Source organism: Octopus sinensis, linkage group LG25, assembly GCF_006345805.1.
Source record: "Octopus sinensis linkage group LG25, ASM634580v1, whole genome shotgun sequence".
NCBI lineage: Eukaryota > Metazoa > Mollusca > Cephalopoda > Octopoda > Octopodidae > Octopus > Octopus sinensis.
The window spans coordinates 5,188,093-5,210,592 of NC_043021.1; the positions used below are offsets into that span (position 1 = coordinate 5,188,093).

The 22,500-nt window shown below is 40.0% G+C and overlaps 1 protein-coding gene across 1 annotated transcript in view; it reads right to left on the reverse strand.

The window, feature by feature from the left end:
- The window catches only part of LOC115224265 (PHD finger protein 12), a 36,306-nt gene that overhangs the window by 1,182 nt on the left and 12,624 nt on the right, over nucleotides 1-22,500 (reverse strand). Inside the window, exons 2-14 of the mRNA XM_029795075.2 lie at nucleotides 20,345-20,526; nucleotides 18,261-18,336; nucleotides 16,065-16,251; nucleotides 14,513-14,627; nucleotides 13,756-13,888; nucleotides 13,440-13,610; nucleotides 12,598-12,822; nucleotides 9,651-10,950; nucleotides 7,421-7,555; nucleotides 7,089-7,199; nucleotides 5,075-5,176; nucleotides 3,840-3,922; nucleotides 1,891-2,175 (exon numbers count right to left, since the gene is read on the reverse strand). Coding sequence (XP_029650935.1) covers nucleotides 1,891-2,175; nucleotides 3,840-3,922; nucleotides 5,075-5,176; nucleotides 7,089-7,199; nucleotides 7,421-7,555; nucleotides 9,651-10,950; nucleotides 12,598-12,822; nucleotides 13,440-13,610; nucleotides 13,756-13,888; nucleotides 14,513-14,627; nucleotides 16,065-16,251; nucleotides 18,261-18,336; nucleotides 20,345-20,526 — 3,105 coding nt within the window. The remainder of the gene's footprint in view (nucleotides 1-1,890; nucleotides 2,176-3,839; nucleotides 3,923-5,074; nucleotides 5,177-7,088; nucleotides 7,200-7,420; nucleotides 7,556-9,650; nucleotides 10,951-12,597; nucleotides 12,823-13,439; nucleotides 13,611-13,755; nucleotides 13,889-14,512; nucleotides 14,628-16,064; nucleotides 16,252-18,260; nucleotides 18,337-20,344; nucleotides 20,527-22,500) is intronic.

The following is a 22,500-nucleotide window of genomic DNA, read 5'->3' on the forward strand; positions in this document are numbered from 1 at the left end:
TAGTGTGCTAAATTTTTCTTGAGAACGATTCTTAGTGGTTGAGTCCCTTTGCAGATCTATCTCTAGCGTAAGAGCGTCCACATAGTCGATTCTCTCTCATATTTGTGTATATATATATATATATACATAATTATTGTTTGAGGGAATAAAATCCAAACTTACAAGGAAAAAAAAAAAATTCAATTTAGAAATACTAAATCAAATTTCACACAATATAATATATATATAAAATATGAGAAAAAAGCCACCAATTCAAAATGAACAATTAAATTATACCATCTAGAAAATTACATATAATAGAAAAATTAAAATTAAAATAACAATAAAATGTCAAAAATTAAGTAAATTGCAAAAAATAATGATAAAAACGTATATAATAAGTAGAAAAACGACACGTTACGTTGTGAGTTCAAATTCCGCCGAGGTCGACTTTGCTTTTCATCCTTTCGGGGTCGATAAATTAAGTACCAGTTACGCACTGGGGTCGATGTAATCGACTTAACCCCTTTGTCTGTCCTTGTTTGTCTCCTCTGTGTTTAGCCCCTTGTGGGTAGTAAAGAAATATATATATATATATATCTATATATATATATATATATATATCTATATATTACATATATAGATATATATATATACCCACACACCCATACTCACAAAATAAATAACTGAAACGGCATTAAGCATTTTGTCCAACATGCCAGCTCGCTGCCTTTCTAACTTTAGCCAAGGCCAGCAATTTTGAGGAGCGGAGGCAAGTCAGCATTGAGTCCAGTGCTCAACAGGTATTCATTTTATTGACCCTAAAAGGATGAACGGCCAAGTTGATCTCAGGGGAATTTGAACTGAGAATGTAAAGGTGGCTGTGTGGTAAGAAGCTTGTAAGAGGTTTATTGCCTCATTGTGTTTTCGGGAACAAGGAAAAAAGAACATTGTTTTAGAGAAGCGAAAGTCGGCGGGCGCTTTTCGTCTTCTCCCATCATCATCATTTTTGTATCATTATCATTCATCCCATTAATGTCCGTGTCCAGCCCGCAAAGCTTCTATCTGTGTGATGCCCTTGTGGCAAATTATATGAAATAAAGAAGCTTGCTTCCCAACCACATGGTTCCAGGTTCAGTCCCACTGCATGGCACCTTGGGCAAGTGACTTCTACTATAACCTCAGGCCAACAATAAAGCCTTGTGAGTGGCTTTGGTAGATGGAAACTGAAAGAAGCCCATCGTGTGTTTGTGTGTGTGTGTCTTTGTGTTAGTGTTTGTCCCTCTATCACTGCTTGACAACTGGTGTTGATGTGTTTATGTCACCATAACTTAGTGGTTCGGCAAAAGTGACTGATACAATAAATACAAGGCTTTTAAAAAAAAAGTCCTGGGGTCCATTGGTTCACCTAAAAACCCTTCAAAGCAGTGCTCCAGCATTGCCACAGTCAGATGGCTGAAACAAATAAAAGGATAAGAAAAAACTGGACATAATAATAATAATAATAATACTCAGGAGGCGCAGGAGTGGCTGTGTGGTAAGTAGCTTGTTTACCAACCACATGGTTCCGGGTTCAGTCCCACTGCGCGGCACCTTGGGCAAGTGTCTTCTACTATAGCCTCATGAGTGGATTTGGTAGATGGAAACTGAAAGAAGCCCGTTGTATATATGTATATATATGCGTGTGTGTGTTTGCGTGTCTGTGTTTGTCCCCCTAGCATTGCTTGACAACCGATGCTGGTGTGTTTATGTCCCCGTTACTTAGCGGTTCGGCAAAAAAGACCGATAGAATAAGTACTGGGCTTACAAAAGAATAAGTCCCGGGTCGAGTTGCTTGATTAAAGGCGGTGCTCCAGCATGGCCGCAGTCAAATGACTGAAACATGTAAAAGAGTAAAGAGTAAATACTCACTCCGCGCCACTTGGCACTCATGGTGGGTCGGCTATTGTTGGTGTGGTTCCTATCATCACTGTTAGAATCTTGGCTCTCCTTGTTGTGTCCAGAGCCATTCTGACTTTCTTTGTTGGAATGACAGCTGCTCTCTTTCCTTTTGGAGATGATGCTCCGAACCGATGCCACAAATGGCGTTGGTTTCCGCATCGTAGCAGTCTTGTCAGAGAAATCACATGAATAAAGAACGTTGTCAGCCGTCGTGCCGTGTTCGCTGTAGTTGAGGAGTTCATAGTGACGAGTCGTCTGCAGGTGAAAATAAGAATTTTTAAAAATATATAACAGAAAAAAAAAAACAATATTTTGTGGTGCCCCAGCATGGCTGCGGCCTTTGGGCTAAAACATTTTAAAGGATTTTTAAGGATTAATATAGGCGCAGGAGTGGCTGTGTGGTAAGTAGCTTGCTAACCAACCACATGGTTCCGGGTTTAGTCCCACTGCGTGGCATCTTGGGCAAGTGTCTTCTGCTATAGCCCCGGGCCGACCAATGCCATGTGAGTGGATTTGGTAGACGGAAACTGAAAGAAGCCCGTCGTATATATGTATATATATATATATATATATATATATATTATATATATATATATATATATAGGCGCAGGAGTGGCTGTGTGGTAAGTAGCTTGCTAACCAACCACATGGTTCCGGGTTCAGTCCTATTGCGTGGCATCTTGGGCAAGTGTCTTCTGCTATAGCCCCGGCCGACCAATGCCATGTGAGTGGATTGGTAGACGGAAACTGAAAGAAGCCCGTCGTATATATGTATATATATATATATATATATAGGCGCAGGAGTGGCTGTGTGGTAAGTAGCTTGCTAACCAACCACATGGTTCCGGGTTCAGTCCCACTGCGTGGCATCTTGAGCAAGTGTCTTCTGCTATAGCCCCGGGCCGACCAATGCCATGTGAGTGGATTTGGTAGACGGAAACTGAAAGAAGCCCATCGTATATATGTATATATATATATATATATATATATAGGCGCAGGAGTGGCTGTGTGGCAAGTAGCTTGCTAACCAACCACATGGTTCCGGGTTCAGTCCCACTGCGTGGCATCTTGAGCAAGTGTCTTCTGCTATAGCCCCGGGCCGACCAATGCCATGTGAGTGGATTTGGTAGACGGAAACTGAAAGAAGCCCATCGTATATATGTATATATATATATTATATATATATATATATATATATAGGCGCAGGAGTGGCTGTGTGGTAAGTAGCTTGCTAACCAACCACATGGTTCCGGGTTCAGTCCCATGTTAAATTGATGAGCAAAATGCAATGAACAAATGAACGAATGTAGCTGCAAGTTTGTGTCTGTGTTTTACCACCACCCCCCTCCATCACTGCTTGACAACCAGTGTTGGTGTGTTTACGTCCCCGTAACTTAGTGGTTTGGCAAAAGAGACCAACAGAATAAGTACTAGGCTTAAGAAATAAGTCCTGGGGTTGATTTGTTCGACTAAAACCCTTCAAGGCAGTGCTCCAGCATGGCCGCAGTCAAATGACTGAAGCAAGTAAGAGAATAAATACTCCTCAAACTTATCATCATGTCATCACTGAAGTAGTAGTAGTAGTAGCAACAGAAGCAGTAGTAGTTGTAAAAACAGCAGCAGCAGTAGTAGTAGTATTAGTAGTAGTAGTGGCAGCAGCAGCTGCAGTGAGAGGAGGGTGTGGATTGGGGTGGGAGTGAATTGGTAAAGTGGTCAGAGCATTAGAAAGAACATCCTTCCAATTCTGATTAATTCATTGAAAATAAATCATGGCTTTGTTTTGTGTTGTTTTGTTTTGTTTTATTTTGTGTTGTTTTTGTAAAAAAAATTTAAGTAAAAAAAAAAAACTTTCAATATATTTTTACAGTCTCAAATATTTGTACATTGACAAAAGAATGAATGCAAAAAAACCACTTTACCTCGTCATAGAAGATGTAAGCATGCTTTGCTGATACGTAATTACAGTGTCCAAAATGAGTCAAGCACACATCCATGTCGGCACCTTGACAAGAGAAAAATAAAACAAGGAAAATAAAAGACAAAAAAAAAAACAGTTTAATTTAAACTATGAATAAACAGCTTTGGTTTTGTAATATTTATGTTGTTTGGGTACCTGGACATTAAAATAAATACTTTGATCTTTTCATGGTAAGTACAGGTAAGAGATTATGTTGCCTTTGGGTCATCTGATGGCGGAGAAGATGAAGTCACCCGTCAGAAACACATTAACGCTTTGATCTAGTTTTGTTAGTACTTCTTTTATCATTGTAAGGCTTTCCTCAAATTTACCATCATGATTTGAGGCATCAGATGGACAATATAATGTGCATGTTACCACATCAAGTTGCTTTCAGTGCACTATGAGTGTCTCAGAGACAGAGTTTGAGTGAGACCTCATCAGGATGTACGACGCAACTCCACTGTGACTTCTTTTTCTTCTATCTACAAGGAATGCAGCACGTGTATCTCTGCAGACAGATGTGTCTCTCTAAGTGCAATGTATATTGCTTGTTTGATTGCATGCAGAAAAATCTCTCTCATATGTATACATACATACATATAGACATTTACATATATGCATACATATACATATCACCGTGACTGACCAGGCTATCAGATGTTGCTACACATCGCTGGTCACAATGCGCTTTGCGTTGTTTTAGCGTTCAAATGACGCCACCCCACTGGCTAAGTGAGCAGGCCAACAGAAGAAAGAGTGAGAGAACATTGTGGTGAAAGAGTACAGCAGGGATCGCCACCATCCCCTGCTGGAGCCTCATGGAGCTTTTTAGGTGTTTTCGCTCAATAAACACTCACAACGCCCGGTCTGGGAATCGAAACTGCGATCCTCCGACTGCGAGTCCGCTGCCCTAACCACTGGGCCATTGCGCCTCCACATATACATATACACATACATATACATATGTATACACACACACACACACAAACGTTTATGTATTTGTTTTGCAATATTCCTAATGTGAAATCATGTGTTGAAACAAATATTGTTATACCTGGGGATTGTGATTTTTTTTTTCTCGTTTGCCAATTAAACACACATACTATTTACCTGATCTTCCCTTTAGTGAGGAAAGCAGGAGGAAGAGGGAAAGGGTTAGAACTGTTAAGTATGTCGTTAGAAACCTGAAATTACCTGTACCAATACTGAGGGTACGATACGGCATCGAGATTGGTTCACCTTTCCCTGTTAACGGACAAAGGAGCGCACGAGCCTGGATCTCATCAGAACCGGTTCCTGAAAACAAACAGAAACCAAAATAATTAGCAGAGAACAAATCAAGTACAATTTCTAAAAATTAGTATTTTCCAGCATACAAGTTGATGTAGAACACAGCATAAATGTGTAGCGCAAATATTCACTATCTTTCCAAAATCTGCTGCACTCCACATGGAATTTTTGGTCCTCCAAAGTCATTTTGGTATATGACTCGACCTACATTTTGTGGCTGTAAATTTTGGTCTGAAAAATTTCAACTTGTATGCCAGAAAATACAGTAGAAAATTTTTTTTTTCCTACTAAAACATATTCTTAATATTTCCAAATGTGCTGACATGAATTTTCAAAGGGCTAAAACATTTTTAAGGATTTTTAAGGAAAAGACAAAATAAAAAACAAAAAAAAAGAACATTGTCTATAGCAAAGTATATTTGTAAATATTTGTAAATTTAAACCATGCAGAATCTTGCTGCATACGGAATCTTGGCACTTCTCAGAAAAACTAGTTTCAGAATCCCGTTCCAATCTGATTTGGTTTCTACAGCTGGATGCCTTTCCTAATAGCTAATAGTAAATGAATATTGGGTTCAGAAACCCTTTTGGATAGAAAGAGACATGAGAGATGTTGAGTATATGTCCACTGGGCAGCCTTTTACTCTTCCTAATATTTACATGTTATAAGGTGGTGAGCTGGCAGAAATGTTAGAATTCCAGGCAAAATGCTTAGCAACATTTCGTTCATCTTTACATTCTGAGTTCAACTTTGCTTTTCATCCTTTCGGGGTCTATAAATTAAGTACAAGTGAAACACTTGGGTCGATGTAATTGACTAGTTCCTTCCCCAAAAATTTCAGGCCTTGTGCCTATAGTAGAAAGGATTATTATTATTATTATTATTATTATATTATTAATTAATTAATTAATTAATTATTATTATTATTATTATTGTTGTTGTTGTTGTTGTTATTAAGGTGGCGAGCTAGCAAGGAGCGCTAGCACACCAGGCAAACAGCTTAGTGACATTTCGTCTGTCTTTACATTCTGAGTTCAAATTTCACTGAGGTTGACTTTGCCTTTCATCTTTTTGGGGTTGATAAATTAAGCACCAGTTAAATATTCTGTATTTTATGTAGTTTGTTCTTAGTGCTTGCTTTTGGGCAGCACAGATTAGAGCCTCCATTTCTGGTTTTAAATCACTTTTAGTCATCCACTGCCATCTTCATTATTATTATTATTATTATTTTATTATTATTATTCAGTGGCACGTAAAAAGCACCCACTACACTCTCGGAGTGGTTGGCGTTAGGAAGGGCATCCAGCTGTAGAAACTCTGCCGGATCAAGATTGGAGCCTGGTGCAGCCATCTGGTTCGCCAGCCCTCAGTCAAAATCGTCCAACCCATGCTAGCATGGAAAGCGGACGTTAAACGATGATGATTAAGGTAGCAAGTTGGCAGGATCGTTAGCACACCAGGCAAATTGCTTAGTGATATTTCATCCGTCTTTACGTTCTGAGTTCAAATTCTGCCAAGGTGAACTTTGCTTCTCATCCTTTTGGGGTCAATAAAATATGCAACCATTTGAACGCTGATATCATCAGCTTACCCACCCTCCCTGAACTTCCTGACCTTGTACCAAAATTTGGAACCATTATTTATGGCTGTATGCACTTCAAGATCCAGTGTTCCAGAACAGAATTATTTCACAATCTTCTTAAAGTATATAAATTCTTGACATAAACACTGTGTCTGCATATGTGTGTGTGTGAATGCATGTGTGAATGAGTGTATGTGGGTGAATGTATGTGTGTTTTTGAGTGGATCTGTTTAGTGGGGGGGGGGGTGAATGTGTGTGTGTGTGTGTGTGTGGTGTGTGTGTGTGTGCATGCGTTTGTCTGTACATGTGCATGCATGCATGTATATATTCCATACTTTTCTTTTCCATAACTGATGGTGCTGTCTGTTGTTGTGGTAACAGCTGCTGGAGTCGTTGCCAAGCAAGAATCTGGACTAATTTCTGGTCAAGTTTACCAAGTTCAACTTCTGAAAGTAGAGAAAGAAAGAGAGAGGGGAGTGAAAGAGAAAGTAGTTGGGAGAAGAGAGGAAGAAACAGTAATAATAGATAAGAACATCAGAGAGAGAGATGGGGAGAGAGAAGAGGAAAGAGGAGAAAAAGAATGAGATAAAGCTAAGAAGTTGGTAAAATATGCAAAGACTGAAAACTGCTTGTGAAAAAAAAAAACAAAAGGAATATGCTGCTCTACCTCCTTGACCTTCGATGCAATGTTGTAATGTTGTGTTTAGATTGACGATGGCTGGTGAGGAACTCAGAGTATTAGCCACCACTGATTTTGAATGTGAAACGGGAAGAGATGATGATGTCGGGACAGCTTTCGAACCTAAAAATTAAACAACAGCAATCAGTAAGGAAAAATCATAAATTAGCATAAATTTATAAATCATAAATTAGCATAAATTTACATATTGAAGACAGTGAAAATGACGACAGCCAAAAATATACATACACACATATATATACGATGTGTGTATACACACACATAAAATACGATTGAACTTAAATAAAAACGATTGAATTTACAAAATCGAAATCGATCAACATCAATGGAAATTGTAGCTGTGATACCAGTGCCGGTGGCATGTAAGAGAAACATCCAAACGTGGCCGTTGCCAGCACCGCCCTGACTGGCCTCCATGCCGGTGGCACGTAAAAAGCACCATCCGACCGTGGCCGTTGCCAGCCTCATCTGGCACCTGTGCAGGTGGCACGTAAAAAGCACCATCCGACCGTGGCCGTTGCCAGCCTCATCTGGCACCTGTGCAGGTGGCACGTAAAAAGCACCCACTACACTCATGGAGTGGTTGGCGTTAGGAAGGGCATCCAGCTGTAGAAACACTGCCAGATAAGACTGGAGCCTGGCGCAGCCTCCTGGCTTCCCAGACCCCAGTTGAACCGTCCAACCCATGCCAGCATGGAAAACGGACGTCAAACGATGATGATGATGAGGTGAGTGCCTTAATTAGTGATATGAAATATCATATTCCTTGGCACATCTCTGAATCGGCTCATAAACGTGAAGTTTATATATTTCTTCTTTCGTTGGTTTTAATGTTTTTAATACTTAATCCTTTCAAGTTAAATTTTAAATTTCATCATACAATGTACGATTTTAAATATAATTACAAATGATATTTTCTTAAATTCAATCGTTTTTATTTAAGTTCAATAGTATTTTATGCATTGCACTGATATTGTCTATTTATATATATTTGTGTTTTATTTCCATTTTATAGAGAATATATGTATTTATATACGTTTTGGATACGTATTTCAATTATGTTCTTTTAGACTTCGCCTGTGTTGCCTCCCTAATAATATTATTTCCTATGTATATGTGTATATATATATATATATATATATATCTAATGAAGGATAAAATTTTTTTCAAAGAAAATATATTCCTTTTCAAAAAAAATTTTATCAATGGCCAGCATATCAAAAAATACCTTTAAAGGTTAAATCTATAAACAATTCATAATTAAGGGCAAACGAAAAAATTTCTAATGCCAATTTCTAATTGGACATATTGGAATTATATATATATATATATATATATAGTTCAGCAAAATTTAGATTCAAATGAATATGGTACTTAAGTCAAAGGCACCAGAATTTTGTATGGTATTATCCATATAAATCAAATGGGGTGATTATAATCAAAATAAGCAACAAGTATATCTGAGGTAATGTGAGAGAGTAGATTTAATATTATTTCGCGTGCCGGTAGCACATAAGCACCATCCAAACGTGGTCAATGCCTGACTGGCTCCCATGCTGGTGGCATGTAAAAAGCACCATCCAAACGTGGTCGATGCCAGGTCCGTCTGACTGGCTCCCATGCCAGTGGCATGTAAAAGGGACCAACCAATCATAACTGATGCCAGTACCCCCCTGACTGGCTCCTATGTTGGTGGCACGTAAATAGCACCATCCAAATGTGGTCGATGCCAGGTCCTTCTGACTGGCTCCCATGCCAGTGACATGTAAAAGGGACCAATCAATCATAACTGATGCCAGTACCCCCTGACTGGCTCCTATGCTGGTGGCACGTAATAGCACCATCCAAATGTGGTCGATGCCAGGTCCTTCTGACTGGCTCCCATGCCAGTGACATGTAAAAGGGACCAATCAATCATAACTGATGCCAGTACCCCCTGACTGGCTCCTATGCTGGTGGCACGTAAATAGCACCATCTGAATGTGATCTTTATGTCTCTGTAACTTATCAGTTCAGCAAAAGAAATTGATGGGATAAGTATCCGACTTTAAAAAACAAGAACTGGGGTTGATTTGTTTGACCGAACCCTTCAAAGCTGTGCTCCAGCATGGTCACAGACTAATGGCTGAAATTATGAAAAGATGAAATATACAGGTGGGTGGTATGTGTGGCGTGCAAAAATTTTGATTCAACATACCTGAGAGCGGAGCCGAAACTGTGATTACTTTTGTTGCAGCACCCCCGTTGCTTCCAGAAATTGTGCTTGGCATTTTACCGACCATGGAACTGGCCAGTTTCACCGACGGCTGCATGGCAAGTCTTTGAATCAACATGGAAGAGTTATTCGCCATCTTGTTGGTGTTATTGCAGACAATCTTACCTGCCTGGCTGGCGCTGGACACCACTTTTGTCATCAGAGAATTACCAGCCTTGCTACCTGTGGCATTCAGCATCAGATTCTTCATAGTGGAGGTTGCTTGGCAGGAGGAAGAGACCACACCTGAGGGTTTCTCACCTGCCGAAGCAACACTGCTACTGCTACTACTACTACAACTACTACTACTACTGCTGCTGGGCCACGATACTTTTACAATGCCTGGCGTTGTGGAAGAGTCTAAACTACTACTACTACTACTACTAACACTACTACTATTACTACTACAACTACTACTACTGTTGTTATTGTTGCTGCCAGTGCCCTTGGTTTTCGTAACCAAGGCTTCTGGCTTTGTAGAAGTTGACGAGGTCCTATAGTTGTTCTCTACAATGTCCATGTCACCGTTCAGTGTGGTGGAGAGGTTGTTGTTGCTGCTGTTGTTGTTGTTGAGTAATGAAACTGTTGCCAGTGGAGGTGACGACTTCACATCCAGGAGCTGGCTGTCACCGCTGCAGTAGGGGGTCGCAGCGGCCAGTAAGTCAGGAGACACCAGGCACGTGCTGCTGGTGGCGGCGGTGGAGGTGGAGGTGGTGGAGGTGGTGGTGGTGGATGCGGTGGTGATGCATGTAGGAACAATCAGAGAATGCAAAGAGTTTCTCTCGACCGCGGCGAATGCACTCTGCTGTGCAGTCAACGCGCCGCTCGTCGTTGTGGGCGTTGTTGTTTCAGCTGTCGTCGACGTCGACGGGAGGGGTGAGATGGAAGTGGAAGATGACAATGAAGCAGTAGTAGTAGTAGTAGTGGTAGTAGTAGTAGTAGAAGTAGAAGAAGAAGTAGTAGTGGTGGTGGTGGTGGTGTTGGTAGCGGTGGTCACCGATAGTTTGTCTGTTTCAGTTATGCAGTTGATACCTGCAACGCCATGCACAGCTAGGCTGCTGCTGTTGTTGTTGTTGTCACCAGAGCTGATGCCTCCTGCCATGCATGTCGCTGTGCTCTGATGGCCAGGCAGCGCCTTGCTGTTGTCACCGTTCTTTGGGGAGTCATTGCTTTGTCTGTAGAGTTGCTTCTGAGCCAAATACTTAGCGATACTGGTTTGCAAGGAGACCACGCTGGCCAGCCACTGGAAAAACGAGAGTAAGAAAAACAATAAGAAGTGGTATCGGGTGGTGATGATGATGATGATGATAATGACGATGATGATATATGCAGATAATAGGCGCAAGAGTGGCTGTGTGGCTCCGGGTTCAGTCCCACTGCGTGGCACCTTGGGCAAGTGTCTTCTACTACAGCCTCGGGCCGACCAAAGCCTTGTGAGTGGATTTGGTAGACGGAAACTGAAAGAAGCCCGTCGTACATATGTATATATATATATATGTGTGTGTGTGTTTGTGTGTCTGTGTTTGTCTCCCTAGCATTGCTTGACAACCGATGCTGGTGTGTTTATGTCCCCGTCACTTAGCGGTTCGGCAAAAGAGACCGATAGAATAAGTACTGGGCTTTACAAAGAATAAGTCCAAGGGTCAAGTTGCTCGATTAAAGGCGGTGCTCCATCATGGCTGCAGTCAAAATGACTGAAACAAGTAAAAGAGTAAAAAAAGAGAATAATGATGAGGGTAGTGATAATAATGGGGTCGACCCCTATGTTAGTGAGTGACTGAAACAAAAGCAAAATTCGAAGACATAAAAGCAGAAACCAAATTGGAAACAATTCTATACAATTGCTAACATTATATATTTTATCTTTTATTTGTTTCAGACACTGGACTGTGGCCATGCTGGGGCGCCATGTTGAAGAACAAATCAACCCCAGGGATCTTTTCGGTTTGAACGGCAGTTTTTTAAAATAATTTCCACGTATACTGGTAGAATGTGTTTATAAAACATCTTTTTCTCTTGGCTTTATTGAGAAAATTCTATAGTTTGCAAGATATTTGTTGTTTTCTTTCTTCAGTTTCTGCAATTTCAACCAATCACTGATGTCTATTGATGTAAAAAACATTCTGTGCCATATGAATATGTCCCTCGTTTAAGAAACAGATTGGGTTTATTTACATTTCTGAACGAAAAAAGATACCCTTCCCCCACCCCTAACCCTAAAACAGATTGAAATGCAATAGATCGATACTAGGGTCATAATTATGGGTGACATTTTCATATGACACCACTAGAAAAAACTGCCGTTCAAACCGAAAAGATCCAACCCCAGTACTTATCTTTTCTCTTTAACCCTTTAGTGTTCACATTATTCTGTCAAAAGTAATTCTTATCTATTCACGTTCTTTTGAATTAATCCTGCTTCATCCTCATCTTCACTGGGGTAGAGGTAATCGACTTAATCCGTTTGTCTGTCCTTGTTTGTCCCCTCTTTGTCTGCCGCTACGTTCTGTGTTCACATTCTGCCGAGGTCGACTTTGCCTTTCATCCTTTCGGGGTCGATTAAATAAGTACCAGTTACGCACTGGGGTTGAGGTAATCGACTTAATCCGTTTGTCCCCTCTTTGTCTGCCGCTACGTTCTGTGTTCACATTCTGCCGAGGTCAACTTTGCCTTTCATTCTTTCGGGGTCGATTAAATAAGTACCAGTTATGCACTGGGGTCGACGTAATCGACTTAATCCGTTTGTCTGTCCTTGTTTGTCCCCTCTCTGTTTAGCCCCTTGTGGGTAGTAAAGAAATAAGTACCTCCACTAGTAACAATGACAATTAATAGCATTAGGTTAAACTCTGATTTCAAGGTGACAATAACAAACTGTAGAAGGATAACTCACCTCCTCTTGTTCTTCAATAGTTGCCTTCTGCTCAGCTGCACTCCCCGCGGGGTTGGATAGTAGGGAGCCTGTCTGTAGCTGTGAATTGCCTGCAAACAGGCCGTTTGTTGAAGCAGAATTGGATTTATTTAACATGGGCTGCATGGAGGCAATCAGTGCTGCCTCAGACGCACGTGGAAGCAAAGGAGGTGGATTCATATACAAGTCTTTGATGGCTGAAGGAATCTGAAACAAACAAACAACACAGAATGGTTCACATGGAATAAGCTGAGAGGTAAGAGGTACAGGTGTGGATGCGTGGCCAAGAGGTTTGCATCCCAACCACTGTATGGTAAGTGTCTTTCACTATAGCTCTGGGTCAACCACAGCCTTGTGAGTGGGTTTGGTAGATGGAAACTGAAAGAAGTCCATTGTATAAGTGTATGTGTGTGTGTTCTTGTGTTAACATTACAGGGTAGTTAACGAGGTGATGAAATATGATCTTTGGTTGCTGATGTCTCGTGGAGGCAATGACAAGTGTCTGAGACTTCTGGCAATTTGCTGTGCTTGTGAAGACACATCAAGCTAAGTGAAATCGTTGTTGGGACCAGTACTGGTGACACGTGAAAGGCATCTGTACTGGTGACATGTAGAAGACACACCTGGTAGTCTGTAGAGTGGTTGGTGTTAGGAAGGGCAACCAGCCATAGAAAGAAGAAGAAGAAGAAGAAGAAGAAGAAGAAGAAGAAGAAGAGAAGAAGAAGAAGAAGAAGAAGAAGAAGAAGAAGAAGGGGGAGGAGGAGGAGGAGGAGGCGACGACGACGACGACAATGATAAGATAGAAAAGGGAGAGGTGAACTTACAGAAATAGATTTTCGCTTTGGATGCCGTATTTTTAACCGGAAAGGAGGTGATTGTCTGTGTACTTTTTTCAAGAAGTCAATTTTGACAGCATGCATGTTAATATGTCCTGTGAATTTCGCTCTGAGCTTAATCCGTTCTGAGAGGCTCACTGACTTTAGGAGTTTCTCGTCCTGTTAAGAGAAACAAAAATAATAAGTAGCCATTATTGATTTCAAATTTCGGTATTCGGTACAAGGCTAGCAATTTCTAGGGAAGGGGTACAGTCAATTACATCAACATCAGTGTTGATGGTGATATAATGGTGTTGTTACTCACAATAAAATTTTCAGGATGATTGGGACACATCCATCGGCCCGTTGGAAGTGTAGTTAGTGGGGGATCCAGGCAATCCATATGAAATAGAAGCGAGCAGAAATCGCACTGTATAAGAGGGGCTCTCCGACAGCTCCTGGAGAAAAAGAAAAAAGACCAAATCTCTGGAATTAAAACTCAGAAATAAACAAAGAAAAGGGATTTGCTAATATCTGTTCTTTTGTTTTCTTTTTTTAGTACTCTCTCTTTTACTCTTTTACTTGTTTCAGTCATTTGACTGCGGCCATGCTGGAGCACCACCTTTAGTCGAGCAACTCGACCCCGGGACTTATTCTTTTGTAAGCCCAGTACTTATTCTATCGGTCTCTTTTGCCGAACCGCTAAGTGATGGGGACGTAAACACACCAGCATCGGTTGTCAAGCAATGCTAGAGGGACAAACACAGACACACAAACATACACACACATACAATATATATACATACATATATACGACAGGCTTCTTTCAGTTTCCGTCTGCCAAATCCACTCACAAGGCATTGGTCGGCCTGGGGCTATAGCAGAAGACACTTGCCCAAGATGCCACGCAGTGGGACTGAACCCGGAACCATGTGGTTGGTTAGCAAGCTACTTACCACACAGCCACTCCTGCGCCTAGTATTTCTTTCTTTTTTTTTTTTTTTTTTTTTTTGCTAGTTGCTAATAGATTATTCTAAGACAGCTGCTAATAAATCAATGAAACGAAAACTGGGTATACTAACTTATTACACATAAAACACAGCTTTGCAGGTAAGGGGACTAGACCATTATCCAATTCGTGAGGTAACTTCTTCGGTGGATTCCGGTTGTCTTTCAACCATTTACGTTTACTGGTACCTACAAAAACAGAAACAAGCCCTTAAAAGAAGACATTCTCTACTATTTTCATGTAAGATTATGATGGTGGAACAAGCATTGAAAAAAAGCTGTGAAGAATTAAATTTGAAATTCACTTCCAGTTATCTAATTCTCCCATGTGGTCTAGCGATTAGGTTCAATTTCTGGCATGGGAATGTTCATTACCATGCAAGCATGGAATAGTGTGCATAAAATAATGATGATTATGAAGCGCAAGTGAGACCATAACCTTGTGGCCTAGGCCAGAAGTGTAACCAGTCCACTTATGCATACCTATTTCTTTACTACCTACAAGGGGCCAAACACAGAGGGGACAAACGGATTAAGTCGATTATATCGACCCCAGTGCGTAACTGGTACTTATTTAATCGACCCTGAAAGGATGAAAGGCAAAGTCGACCTCAGCGGAATTTGAACTCAGAACGTAGCGGCAGACGAAATACCAATAAGCATTTCGCCTGACGTGCTAACGATTCTGCCAGCTCGCCGCCCATTCCATTTATGCATACCTTTCCTTCATTGGATACTAAACTCTGCCTGCAAAGACCTGTTGAGGCAAGTGGAATCGAAATCGAAATCAAATTTGATGACTGGCATCCGTTGCTAGTGGAGCGCTAAGAGTACCATACAAGTAAGATCGTTGCCAGAGCAACAAGCTGGCCTCCGTGCCGATGGCACGTTAAAAACACCATTCAAGTGTGATCGCTACCTGTGTTGCCTTACTAGCACTTGTGCTGGTGGCATGTGAAAAACACATTCGAGCGAGGTCATTGCCAGTATCGCTGGACTGGCTCCTGTGCAGGTGGCACATAAAAAGCACCATTTGAGCGTGGCCATTGCCAGTACCACCTGACTGGCCCTCGTGCCAGTGGAACGTAAAAGCACCCACTACACTCTCAGAGTGGTTGGCATTTGGAAGGGCATCCAGCTGTAAAAACCATGCCAAAACTGACCTCACCTACCTCAGTGCCATGTAAAAAGTACTCAGCCCACTCTGCAGAGTGGTTGGTGTTAGGAAGGACATCCAGCTGTGAAGACCATGCCAAAACAGACACAGAAGCATGGTGCAGGTTCCTACCTGACCAGTTCCTGTCAAACTGTCCAACCAATGCCAGCATGAAAGGCAGACATTAAACAATGGTGATGATGATGATGATGATGATGACTGGATCAACTCTGTTACTTTTTCTCTTTTTTAAAGCCTGTCACTTATTCTATCAGCCTCTTTTGCTGAACTGCTAAGTTATGGGGGACATAACACACCAGTCCCAAGTCAAACCATCTAACCCATGCCAGCATGGGTTGCAATGATGAAAATGATGATGATGATGATTATGATGATGATGATCAATAAATACTGCTGACAAAATTAGAAGTCTACACATAAATGAAAATTAATTAGCTTGATTAGTTTACCTGGAAGAGGTTCTGTACAAACTATCTCCTTTGGAAGCTCAAACTGAGTTGGGTTGGTGAAGCGGGCAGCCTTAGCAAGCACAAGCAAAGGATGTAGCTGGTCTGTGTCCTCATTCATGTCCTCTTCCTCCTCTTCTTCAACTTCCATCTCGGTGACTCCATCTTTTGCAGAACGTTTCGCTTCAGACTGGAAGTGCAAAATAAAAAAAAAATTTTTTTTTAAATAAAAAATAGAATGGTAGAATGATAACAAATAAGAATTAAAAATCGAAGACAGTAAAAACAGTTTCTATAATCAATAGTTTTAATTTTTGCTGTTTAAACCCATGTCAACTCTTTGATGATCATTTTTTAAAGTTCATAAAAATAATAATAATGAAATTATTGTATACAGTGCTCAGGTGCACCACAACTTGTCAAAAGTGCATTATATCCTCTTGTGTTATGCTTTGAGCAGCATCTACAATAGCACCCCCGAGGGAAACTTTACTTGAAAACTGCCATCCATCTTTTAGTTTCCATCTACCAAATCCACTCACAAGGCTTCAGGACATTCCACAGGTTCTGAATCGGGTTTAAGACAGGGAAACAAGGTGGCCATTCCATCAAATGACCTCCAGAGAAGCTTGTTTGCTGCTGGTATTCCTTAGAACCCTTCACTGCATGAGATGGGTTATTACATGAAGACCAGCTTTCTCTTGAATGATAGTTTTTTGCTTTTTGAAGTGATAATAATAATAATAATAATAATTAAATTATTGTATACAGTGCTCAGGTGCACCACAACTTGTCAGAAAGTGCGTATAAAGTATATGCAGTAATGTACAAATGTCTGGAAAGCGAACAGTCTACGAGTCAGATACATGCTTGTGTGTGTATGGAGGGGCAAAAATCAGGTGTAGTGTTGGCGAATCTCAGGAAGCATGGAAGTTTTGAAGGATGCAGTGTTCCGACAAATAACAAACTGAAGCCGGCAGTCTGTTCCATGCTTCAGCAACTCTTAGTGTGAAAAAATGTTTCCGAAAGTCATGGGAGCTGTGCTGTTTTCTGACTTTGCAAACATGTCCATGTGTGTTAGACGGGTGGAGTTTGAAAAGGTGCTCAGAGTTATTGTTTGTAAGATGGTTAATCATTTTATGGGTGTCTGCCAAGTCAGCTGCCAGACGTTGGAGTTTCAATCTGTCCATGTCCAGGGAAGTAAGGCGTTCAGAATATGGCAAATGCCTGATGGAGGGTATTCTCTTGGTTGCACGTCGCTGAACGGCAGAGGCAATATTCATGGTTTTTGTAAACTTTTCTAAATAATATATTTTTACAGGAGGAAAAGAAATAAAACAAACATTAAAAGTATAAAAGATTAAATTATCGTGTAAAAAAGGCCATTACTACCTCACCAAAGAAACGCAGAAAAAGAAAAAGAAAATGTGGGGAGAGGAATTAAGGAGCAGAAGATGGGGAGGGGGAGAGAGGAAGTAATGGGCTGCACATCTCAGAACATTGCCTGACCAATACATTACAATAAAATAAAATGCTTATGAGTTGTAGTGAGGATGACTCCCTCAAACCACTGGGTGTTAAAACACCAGTCTATGACTTTCAGGCAAAAGTCAATAATGTTTAAAACACCAGCACCGCTTCTAATTCATAATTGAACGAACATACATACGTACATACAAACATATGTGCTTGCATGCATATATACATACATATAATGGGCTTCTTTCAGTTTCTGTAACGCAAATTCACTCACAAGACTTTAGTGGCTTAATGGCGTGTTCTACTAAATATATATATTTAGGGATCTTTTCGGTTTGAACGGCAGTTTTTTCTAATGGTGTCATATGAAATTGTCACCCATAATTATGACCCTAGTATCGATCTATTGCATTTCAATCTATTTTAGGGTTAGGGTTAGTTAGGGTTAGGGTTAGGGGGAAGGGTATCTTTTTTTCTTCACAAATGTAAATAAACCCAATCTGTTTCTTAAACGAGGGACATATTCATACGGCACAGAATGTTTTTTACCTCTATAGTGTCAGTGATTGGTTGTTCAAACCAAAAAGATCCATATTTAGTAGAAGGCACTTGCCCAAGGCACCATGCAGTGGGCACCATAGGCAAGTGTCTTCTACTAAATATATATATATATAAGGTTGACAAAAACTTCCTCTCAAGATTTAGCATTGAATAACTCACCTCAGCAGCTAATAAGGTGCAACGGCGACAAACCCACTCTCCAGATGGTACGTCATCTTCTGTTAAAGGGGGATCACTGAAAAAGAAGGTGTCAGAACAAGTAGTTAGCAAGCTATTCAAAATATATTTTAACAAGCAGCTAAGCCCGGTTTCACCCGGTCTGTTTGGATGATGTGGTTGTGATCGTTTTCGGTTAGGCATAATCTATAACAGCGTTTGTCAACCTTATCATTTCGGGTCCCCTGTTTTGATTGGAGCCTCCAGTAATATGAAAATTTCCTGACTCCCCAACCCCTTTGTCAGAAAACAGCTTCAGGAGTTGTGAAGAACGAATTTGTACATAGTCTGTTTCTGAGGGCTATTCTATTGGACTTCTGTCTAATCATCAAAACATTGATTTAATTATGAACATAGAAAGAAATAAAACATTAATCCCTATTTTTGTAAGCAGTTGTCAGAAGATATATGAAATGGATGTGTGTGTGTTCGTGTGTGTGTGTGTTCGTGTGTGTGTGTGCATGCATGTGCGCTTGCGCGTGTGAATGTGAGAGAGAAAGAGGGTGAGAAAGAGAGATAGAGTGAGTGAGTGAAAGTCTGTGTCATGATCACTGATGCCTTTTAAGGTACACGCACATACATAGAAAATGTGAGGTCATCGTATAAAATTTATATGATAGTTGATTTATGGAAAAGATTATGTTAAATTTTTGAAATGAAAATATGTGAATGAAAATTCAGACCTCTACATGGTAGCTAGACTTGGTAGAAATAGCAGCCAAATCTCCCTCAAAACACCCTACTGTCTTAATCCGACAATTCTGCCTATTATGTAATTTGAATGAGAAACTGTAATTAAAATTAAGATTATTAACCCCAAAAGAAGAGAGACAGCAGAGTGAAAGTTTGGGCTGAGTGTCATCCTGTACTCTCCTTGTTGCTAGTGAAATGGTATATGCCGGCTGTGTGAGCAACTGGTTGTTTTAATGGCGGAATTCCAGGGGAATTCCATTAGAAAAAAATAAAAACCGCATTCCAATCTATGCATCCTTCTCCACATGTGTGCCATTTTTCTTGCGAATCCACCCAGCCATTTGGCTGTGAACCTCAAGACAAGAAAGAATACAACAATCGCCCATGTCCAATTTATATTATAAAGAAACATAATATTGAATATTGGAGTGGTTGGCGTTAGGAAGGGCATCCAGCCGTAGAAACACTGCCAGATCTGACTGGGCCTGATGAAGCCTTCCAGCTTCACAGACCCCAGTTGAACCGTCCAACCCATGCTAGCATGGAAAGCAGACGCTAAATGATGATGATGATGATGATGATGTATTAACAACAGAGGCAATATTAATACTGTGCAGTAATATTTATCCCAACTTAAACGTGGCTGTTTTGTTAGTAGAACAAACTAAATTGCAGTGGATACCATGAGAGAAACTCTGAGACCAACAGCCAATATGAGAGGTTCTCTCATGATAGCTGCTTCAGTTTAGTTTGTTCTAACAGAACATCCACATTTAAGTGGGGAGAAATATAACATCCCAAATGAATATTAACCCTTTTGTTACTAACCCGGCCAAAACCAGCTCTGGCTTTGTAGTACAAATGTCTTGTTTTCATAAGTTTTGCATTAAAATCTTCCATCAAACCTTAGTCGCAATTAATGTTCCTAACACTAGCTGAACGATAACTAAGTTATTTTACTAAATTCTTTGTTATATTTAAAATAATTGAAAGAAACACAGAGCATCTCAAAATAAATCCAGTAACGAAAGGGTTAACTGATAGTACAGCTTTTTTATTTTTTACTTCTTTAAGTGACTGAATTGTGGCCATGCTGGGGCACTGACTTGAAGGGTTTAGTAAAACAAATTGATCCCAGTACTTATTTTATTTCTAAGTCTGATACTTATTCTGTTGATCACTTTTGCTGAACTGCTAAGTTACAGAGATGTAAATAAACCAATACCAGTTTTCATAAAGTGGTGCACACAAACACACGAATAACAACTGATGAGAAATGGGACCGAAGGGGACAGCACAACCATGGGGACAATGGAAACAATCGATATACTTACTGACATTGCAAATGAAAGGCAGCTGGACATCGGTCACAGCAAAGTAGATCACCACCTTCTTTACAGCTATCACAACAATCATGGTTGACAGTACGTCCAGGGCGTCGATACTCTCTCACCGGTCTTTTGGGTTTTCTGGAAGGATCTTCAGAGGTTGGTGGAGCTACCAACTTTAAGATTTGCTGTTAATGGAGGTGAAAGGAAAAACAAAAATGAGTCATGTATGTTATAACTGAGTCCTATCAACCCTTTTGATAATAATCCCACCTGAGACAGCCCTTCATTCTCTGGTAAAAGCTCCTGTTTTAAAGTAATTTAAATTAAAACCTTCCAAACACCAGCTTAATAATTGACTTAGCCCTTAATTTCAAAATTAACAAAAGCAGTGCATTCCAACAGAAATATGGTAACAAAAGGGCTAACATCATCATCATTTAGCATCTGGAAGAATTACCCACAGGTATAGGTAAATATTTCATTTATTTCTTACCACATTTATCGCTGACGAGGAGAAAATTCTTATGAATTAACTGTGAAATTGGGACCGATTTAATAACAACGGAATTTTGTAGAAATTTCTGTCAGCTTACTTTGAGACGCGTGCTTATAGTGATAAATTATATGGTTACTGATGAATTTGTCTACTTTCGGCATATTTGGTATTAGAATTTTTTCTTTTACCCTTGTTTATAAGTTGTTTATGAATTTAACCTTTAAAGGTATTTTTTAATATGCTGGCCATTGATAGAATTTCTTTTTGAAAAATTTTATCCTATATTAGATATATATCTCTCTCTATATAAACGGCAGTTTGTCTGTGCGTGTTCTGTGTGTCTTTTTTCTCGTACCCCACCCTGACCACGCTTTCACCATTCTGATGAACTTGACACACCATAGCCCAATGTCATAATTCAAAACTAACGCAGCAAAAATTTTGAAAAGTTCCCCCAGTTCTGAAAAAGATCGATAAATTCACATGGGGTCGAATTTCAGAAAACAAACCACAACCGTCTAGGGGACGCAACTCCACCTTTTTTAACTGTCAAAAAAATTTACCATCATTTTTTTCCATTTTTTTGCTATTTTTTGGCTATAACTCTCTAAAAATGCTTTATAGTTATTTCCCTTACAAACCGGAGCAACGCCGGGCGATACTGCTAGTATATAATATAACGGTGGTGCATCAGCATGACCGCAGCTCTGAGCTGAAACTATAGAGAGAAAAAAAAATATATATATATATATATAATATATATATATATATATACACACATACACACACACACATGCATGCACAGACAGACAGACATACACACACACACAGAGTGAAAGAGAGAAATTCTAACATGGATACATGTGAGTAAACAAACCTGTTTCTAAGAAAGTCAAAAGAATAAATCAAAGTGACAACAAATGTGACATCTTGACAAGACCAACCACAACTATCCTGGTGCGTCTTTCAACATTTCTAAACTATTTCGGAGCCTTTTTTACTAACAAATGACAGCAATGGACATTGAAACCTATCTCACGTTAATTTTCCCCACCTGTACCCTCTTTGCTCTTTGCCATGCTTACATGTCAAGGTGGTTTAATGAAGCAGAGATGTTTGTCTTCATGCTGGCTAAATCACTAGATGTGTCCTAGTTTATCCATTTATAAAATCTTTATATATAAAAGTGAGGTTGTGTGCTGTCTGTCTCCTACAATTTAGATTCCTAACTACTCCCACATTTTGCGGTGCAGTTTAACCAAAACCGGGTATCTTATAGTCGTGATTCATATCGAGCCCTTCTGGGTATTAGCGAGTGTCTACGATGAGTCTACGATTTTAAAAAAAATTTACCATCAAAATAAGTATTAGGCTTACAAAGAATAAGTCCTGGGGTCGATTTGATCAACTAAAGGTGGTGCTCCAGCATGGCCACAGTCACATGACTGAAACAAGTAAAAGAGTAAAAGAGAGAGATATTTGTTTTGCAAGATTCTTGATGTGAAATCGTTTGTTGAAACAGATATTGTTGTCCTTGGGGATGGCCATGTTGCCAGTTTAGCCAATAAAAACACTCATTATATATTTGGTGTTCATTTGCCTCAGCTTTATTTTATTGCTGATCGTTAGTAAGGAAAGACACACAAATAAGAAAGAAGAAAGC